Genomic DNA, 7180 nt, shown 5'->3' on the forward strand with positions numbered 1-7180 from the left:
AGCGTAGGTTGGGGGGGGGCGCATTCATGATCGTCGCGAACGTTGTGATTGAGATCTTCATTGGCGATAAGGACACATGTGATCGGTATGTTTCCCGTGCTCGCCGCATGATGAAGAGCTGTCCTGCCAGTTTGACCGGCCACATTGACGTCTACATGATATTCTGCGAGAATCTGTAGGACAATAGCAGTGTGTTTTGCATATGCAGCTAAGTTGCTCCAATAGCATCTGGAGCATTGATATCCACAGCACCATAGGCTAAAAGAAGCCCTGTGATCGACTTATTGCCATATTCTGCTGCGAGGTGGAAGGCGGTGCGACCGTAACTGTCTCTTGCGTTGGAATCTGTACCGCATTTGGCCAGCAGACACTTGGCTACCGACGTGCATCCATGCTCTGCTGCGATGTGGAGAGGAGTGCAGGACCGTCTGTCCCTTGCATTGATGGAAATCTCTTCATAGGCGAGCAATTGTTGGACTACCTCCCTGTCACCCTTTTTCGTGGCTTGATGCAACAGTCTCTGACCATCTCTATTTCTAGAATTGGGATCTGCAAAATGGGCAACGAGTAGCGCGATGAGATCATGAAGGCTTGCCTGTACAGCCTGACGGAGCAGACGGTTTCTGATAGTGACATCCTCCAATAGGGTCTTTCTTGAATTGGGATCTGAATGTAGGAGTAACAGCCGGGTAATTCTCGGGGTTTTCTTGGCAATAGCAAGGCTGAATGGCGAAAATCGTTTGTAATCTGGCGTTCGTATATCGCTACCCCGTTCCAGAAGGACTTGCACCAGGTTCTCATCGCAGAACGCGATGGCGTACCAAATAGCAGACCGGTTCTTGTCATCCGTTATATTCAGACATGGATTAAAATCCAGTAAAAGTGATGCAGTAGACAGAAGATTCCTTTCAATGGCATATACCAGTGGGGTCTGCCTGCGTTGATCTTGCCAATTGATATCCGCTCTCTTGTTGAGAAGAAGCGTGCGAATAATTGTCTCGTTCTTAGTGCGCATTGCATGAAAAATTTGTGTGCGAGATCTATGTTCCGTTGTGTTGGCGTCCGCTCCGTAGTCGTCTAACATCATTTTTACAAATTTCGATTTGCCTCGGCGGACTCCCTAGAACAAGGCAGAGCTGCGTTGGTGTCGGACGTTGAACGTGTACAGATAGTCGACGAAAAGGTCATTTGCTGCATGATTGAGACAAGCCAGTGCAAACAAATCTCTGGCTTGATCCAGGCTGTCCGCTATGCAAAGAAGCATTTCAACAGGAAGATTCAGGAGAAACATCTATCCGTTACGTTAGTATTAACTCATGTACCAAGTCGTGTAGTAAATAGTGGAGGCGGGCATACTCACATTGAAATGTTGGGGTTAAGAGGAGCTGACTACGGCTTGTTTCGTGTAGAATTGGCCTGTTGTGTGACTTGAATAGAAATCTGAGAGATGAAGAGAATTCTTGACTATCTTATATGTATCAGAAGATACATCTTGTGGCAATATGTCTGGACTCAGAATGCAGGATGACATTGGTTCTTGTACGGTATGAAATTATTAGCAGAACTCCAGGAGCGGTTTAGGCTCCTGGGAAGCGAGACTTGGTTACCCGGACCCTTACTATGTGAGTACTCCTACTCATGGATCAAGCGTGGTGGATCTCGGGTTTAAAAAAAGGACTAAAAGAGAGAGGCTTCCTCCCGTTCCGGGCAATCCAGATGCACCACGTGGGTCATGCAGATCATATCTCCATTTTACCTGTATGCTTCGTGTATATCCCTGACAGAATTCACGGGTGATACTAGGAGCTACCTTTTATTCCAGAGGCCGAAAACCTTCTGCGAAGCCGCCGGCCAAAAAGGGGTAGGAATCTAAGTCGAAGAACGTATATCGCGGAGGAACTCATGCAGATTGTCACCTAGGCAGCGGGCAATACAAAGGGCGTTTGGCGCAGCTCAGGATTGGCTATGTCTTTTATTGAACAGGCAAGCTTTGTGTACACGGAGCACACAACACATACTGGAAAGTATAAATAGACTGTGTCCGGAGTTATTGACCACTTCATGTTCTGCTTCCACTCTCTCATTATACAAGAACTTGTCTGAACAAGACCCAGCTCACCTTTTTGAAATCGAGAAACCATTTCTGTGAACAATGACTTCTTTCTTCACTAATGGCATGATCCGAATGCGACTGGTCGTCTCTTTTCTTACAATCATCTGGCTGGGACTTGCCACTCTCAGCTCAGCTTCTGCACATCTCGCGGACGTCCTGCGAAACCGTGCAAAGCCTGACCTCGTCAACGCCAACAATTTTATGCTAGACATCACATTCCAGAAGCTCATGAGCAACATTGTCGTTAGCATGGTTATCACGGCCCTCATCTCAGCAGTGCTTTCCATTTTCGGTATACTTCTTTTGGTTCACCCAAGATGGCTGCGAGAGGATTGCAAGGCTCGAATCTGCTATGGCTGCATGACATTCCTCCTGAGCTTACCTGTTATCTCCTTAGGAGGTTATGCTGCCGGCCGCATTAACGGCCTTCGATCCTCATTTGAGTTTATTGGCAGAGATGGTTTGTTTCAATACTACATCGTCATGTACTATGGAGCTGTTGGCCAGGCCGCCTTTGGATCTGTGCTATTCATCTTGATTCTGATACATTTTGTTGCATCTGGATAATCTGGCATTTCAATGGGACAAGACGACGGGACTGTGGAAATGACGCCAAGGCATACTGCTTAAAATAGTACTGCGTAGAGGAATGTAGACTTTATCAGGGCTACACGTTTAGTAAGGAACCCCAATTAACTTGCCTATCAAGCCACGTCACAATGGAATCCAACGTCCAATATGGCCGGCCGGTGCTCCTATGAATTCGCATCCGGCCCCAAACCTATTGCAGTTTTCTTCAATTTATATATAACCAGGGCAGAATGAATAATAAAAGGAGAATCAATTTCAAGCAACTGGTAACGGGATCCTTGACCGTGCCTGAGACAACATGGCTCTAAGATTTCGTTGCAGGGAGGAGGATATCTCTGAAGCCCAGTGAAAAGAGAACTCAAAAGAAAAAAGTGAAAATCAAAAGAGGAAATCGAGATAAAAAGAAATACCAACCATTAGCATGCACTTTGGCTAAGTGGAGATCAGTCTCGCGCCGCATACAGTGAAAGCTCCACCTGGGCATACTATATGACCAGATTTCCTAGGATCGGCGCCGAAGCCACCGTAAATTACGCTTATAGCACCCATTCGCTAAGAGACCGGTCTCCCCATACTGCATAGACGATGATTAGAGCTCTGGAAGCAGACCGTAATACGGCCGGGCTTTCTATGGTACATCACTAGAGTCTTCGCCATCTACTTAAACGAACGATTCCTAGGGAGCAGTCTATGCAAGTAGTCTTAAGAACGCCTCTAAACTAGTCAACAAGAATTGCCCATCAACAGGAAGTACTATCCGAAACCCCGGATGTTCCTTTTACTCCAATTCGTAGATATCATCCTCAATGAATCATGGCCCATGTGAACTGCCAAGAGAGGAAACGTACATGTAACTTACATATAGTTGAGACTGCAAAGTATCCTCCACCCCTTACATGCTGATTACTCTATATTAGAAGAACGAGACAGTGTAAAATAAACAGAAGCAAAAAAGCATTCTGATCAGCTAATCATACTTGTTGAAGTAGGAAAGCGAATGGCACGGGATGCTCGATGCCTCTCCTTTGCTTGCTATTTGACGATAACACAGCTGTCATTCGTGGGTGTTTTGAAAACACGGTATGGCGGCTCTGTCGTTGACTGTAATCTATGCTCATGTCCAATAGAATGGAAACCGGTACTCTGCAAAAAGTTAGTCTCCGAATGTTGCGTTACTAACAGTCTGCAACCCTTACCGGTCCAACTTTCAAGGTCATTCATAGCATGAGCATAAAGACTAAAGACAACTTATCTTTTCTCTTCCACCTCTGCTGTAGATAAAAGCCCATTCTTGACCTGATGTCGGAAGGCTTTGGCCCGGCAAGAAGCATCTTTGTAAAGTGCCTTCTTATTACCAAGGGCGTGAGACGACATGTGTAGATGTTTCGAGATCACCATCGCTTTGATGATACGACGATTTTCTCTCAGCTTTTTCAACAATGACTGTGTTTCAAAAGCAAGGAAAAAATGCTCCGCATGTTTCCAATCTAATTGCTGTCAGCAAGGCATATTGATCACACAGGGACATACAAACCATATTTAGCCCAGAGTAAGGAATCTTTGCAATCCATTGCTATCAAACGATGTGAATGTAGCAAATTGGAGTGTGGTTGCCTCATTTTTCTCGGGTGTGAGTCCAATATATATACTCCAGGTGGAACACGTATGTATGTATGCTATCGGTCCTAGGACCAGAGTCAGTGGAAACACCCACCCATAAAATCCCCTACTTATGTGTTTAAATGGCATGGTATGTTTGGGTTGAGTCTAGTTCAAATTCAGGAGAGCCGCAATGCTGCGTCCTTCCAAAGATATACCACATTTTTCATGTCTCTGGATCGGTCCATTCCCGTTCATTAACGTTTAAAATAAGGCTCGGAGTGAGCTGACTACGGTAAAATGAAGGATGAAGGGATATCCTCTTGAGCATATTGTTGGCCCCTAGGAGGTATGCAGCTCTAGGGACTTGCCCACTGTGGCAAGAGATAGAGTGACCAACTGCCAGGCCAGCATGTCTTACTAGGTACGCGATTGTTTCCTGCTTGTCTATCCCTCTTGGACAAGCAATATTCCCCTACTCGGGCCAAGAAATGAAGATGATGGAATTGCAAGTAAATCAGTCTTAGCCATAGCCCATGAACAGTATACATTGAGGATCGTTTATGTCCATCCAGCTGTGCCTACGAGGTTCTCCAATCAGCTGAGTGGCTCCCGGGAGCTCTAAGAATCCGGAAATTGCATTACTATCTGATGAGAACCAGTGGGATAAATATCCTATGAGTCGTTGGGATCCTCCAACATCCCAAGGGATGTATTTGTGTTGCATGGTGGATACTAAACGTTGAGCATTCAGAACCAACACCATTCGGAGCCACCGCTATGTGAAACTCAAAAAGCACTAGGCCGTGGCGTGAAGCTAGAATCGATAGCACGGCATTCCTTTGTAGCTTGTAAGACTATTCACTGTCACTATAATGAAACCAGTCACGTTCCTATTGACGTTTCTATCAGTGCTAGGAACTCATGTCTTGGCCCTGGGAGTTCTTTTGCTCCCGGGGGGCTTTGAAGTGGTTCTGGGAGCAAAGAAGCAGCTTCTAGGAGCCACGTAGCCCCCAGGAAACCCGACATAGCTTCCGGGGTCTAGTACCCCCAACCTCGGGGAATCAAAGCCGCGTTCCTGTTGACGACTTGGTTAATTCCTGGAGGCGTAATCGCGGCTCCTGGGGCTATAGCGCGGCCTTCTAGGAGTTATCGAATGACGCAGATTTGTGCGCACGTCTGGTGAAGGTGTCTTGTGAGGGCTTTCTGCGACCTCAGAAGGCAAGGTATTTACTCTAGGACCCTAAAGTAAGCTCCCAGGGGCGTCACAGCTCCCAGATCTGGCCAATGTATTCCCAGGGCCGGTTTCGTATTCAGCCAGGAACGTAGAGTGAAGATCCCAGGGGTAGATCTCAATTTCCTAGAAATAGAAATAGACCCAGGAGCTAAAGCGTATTTCCTAGGGGATAAACAGCTCCTAGAAATGCTTTTGAGGTTCCCAAGGTCAACTTATTGATTCCAGAGTCATTTTAACAAGCATAAGAGTTTGTCAGTCTCTCGCCAGCCTGCTGGTTGCGTTTTCCTGCCAACAATATCCGCCTTATGCGACACGGCCCCACTGAGATGAATCCGTGTCTGCGTTTCCTTAGTCACCGCCGTTGGGCATGATGGAAACAGAACTTTTATCTACCTATACAGTATCGAGCTAAGACATTTTCGGAATTGGCGAAGCAGTCAATAGCTATTGGCTAAGGTGTAATGGTGTCCAGCACTTGCAAAGAAGAAACGGTCGCATTGTACTTTGGAGTTTAACAATCAGGATATCATTTCTGTCAAGTTTGCTTCAGAATTCTATATCACGGCTATGACCATTGCTGATCACGATGCCGAGTGCCAGGTCACGTGTACTCGCGTGTGATTCACTTGCTTTTCCCATTTTCCGTCATAGCTCGCCTATAACCTATATCACATACGCTGAGTGGAATTCAGTCGTGCCGACCGGCGAAGCGGTGCAGAGGTGGAAGGGTCTCGCGGTAGATGAGCCCCTGCTAGTCTAGCTGATCGACGGGGGCCACTCTCTTCGACTGAAACACCTGGGGATCCCACTGWCCGCTGACGCGGCTGACTTTGAGGATCGTTTGATGATAAGATCCCGAGGGTGGCAGGTTCTCCATCGGGAGACGATCCACTTGCTGTCAAAACGGAATGTGTTTCGGCATCCGACGAGGGTATTGGTAAAGGGCGAATCAAGGCGTCTAGGGCACCTTCGTTTCGACTGTAGTCATCAGTATCCTGGTCGTTGCAGAAACAAGGTCATCCAAACTTACCACACACAGCAGGAGGTGCTAAAGCCTGTATCTCGCCTTTCCAACCACTCTTCCACGCAAGATAGATGAGAGAGCGCTCGGCACTGATGGCAGCGCAAGATCACGCACTCATTTGCATGGTCTTCATCCTCGGTCAGGCAGAACACACAGTGGATGCTGTCGACCTCTTCACTCGGGGTGAGACTCTGGAGCGTCAATTCTTGGAAACCCGCCCAGATATTAGCGACCGACGCCAGAATAGCCGGTTGGGCCGGCGAAACGCGCCATGGAACACTGTTCGTCCGCAGCATTGTGGAGGTCACAAATGGATTGAATGGCTGCACTGGCTCGGGGTTGGTTGACGGGCGCACCGGCGGATCTTGTCTGAGCCCGCGAGGTGACGGGTCAGTGTTGTCTGATGCAGGGCGGCGCCTGGAGGCTGACGACCTCTGACGCTGGCCCCGCTGTACAATGACTGATGGAGAAGCCATTCTGGAGCCATGTGGTACTCGCGCCTGGTTGCGGACGGCGGCTTCATGCCACTGCTGGCCAACTTGGTCGGCCTGCCGTTGCCGGTGCCATCTTGCGCAGAGGAAGTCTCTGGCGACATCACAGAGCTTCGACTGCAACG

The 7180-nt window shown here is 47.8% G+C and overlaps 3 protein-coding genes across 3 annotated transcripts; 1 reads left to right on the plus strand and 2 right to left on the minus strand.

Moving 5' to 3' along the window:
- Positions 1-208: 208 nt before the first annotated feature.
- PENARI_c110G02541 (ankyrin repeat domain-containing protein) lies at positions 209-1087 on the minus strand (the record flags this gene model as incomplete). The annotated part of the gene is made up of 1 exon (XM_022637887.1): positions 209-1087. The coding sequence occupies one exon, from the start codon at positions 1085-1087 to the stop codon at positions 209-211; it is 879 nt and encodes a 292-aa protein (XP_022482257.1).
- Positions 1088-2152: 1065 nt separating this feature from the next.
- On the plus strand, positions 2153-2680 carry PENARI_c110G06879 (uncharacterized protein; the record flags this gene model as incomplete). Its single annotated transcript, XM_022637888.1, has 1 exon — positions 2153-2680. One exon carries the CDS (start codon positions 2153-2155, stop codon positions 2678-2680), a length of 528 nt encoding a protein of 175 aa, XP_022482255.1.
- Positions 2681-6498: 3818 nt separating this feature from the next.
- Positions 6499-7166, minus strand: PENARI_c110G08266 (uncharacterized protein; the record flags this gene model as incomplete). Its single annotated transcript, XM_022637889.1, has 4 exons — positions 6921-7166; positions 6679-6843; positions 6571-6653; positions 6499-6518 (listed from the first exon to the last, which is right to left on the minus strand). The coding sequence occupies exons 1-4, from the start codon at positions 7157-7159 to the stop codon at positions 6499-6501; spliced, it is 507 nt and encodes a 168-aa protein (XP_022482256.1). The 5' UTR covers positions 7160-7166.
- Positions 7167-7180: the final 14 nt, after the last annotated feature.

This window comes from Penicillium arizonense (genome assembly GCF_001773325.1).
Source record: "Penicillium arizonense strain CBS 141311 chromosome Unknown PENARI_contig110, whole genome shotgun sequence".
Classification (NCBI taxonomy): domain Eukaryota; kingdom Fungi; phylum Ascomycota; class Eurotiomycetes; order Eurotiales; family Aspergillaceae; genus Penicillium; species Penicillium arizonense.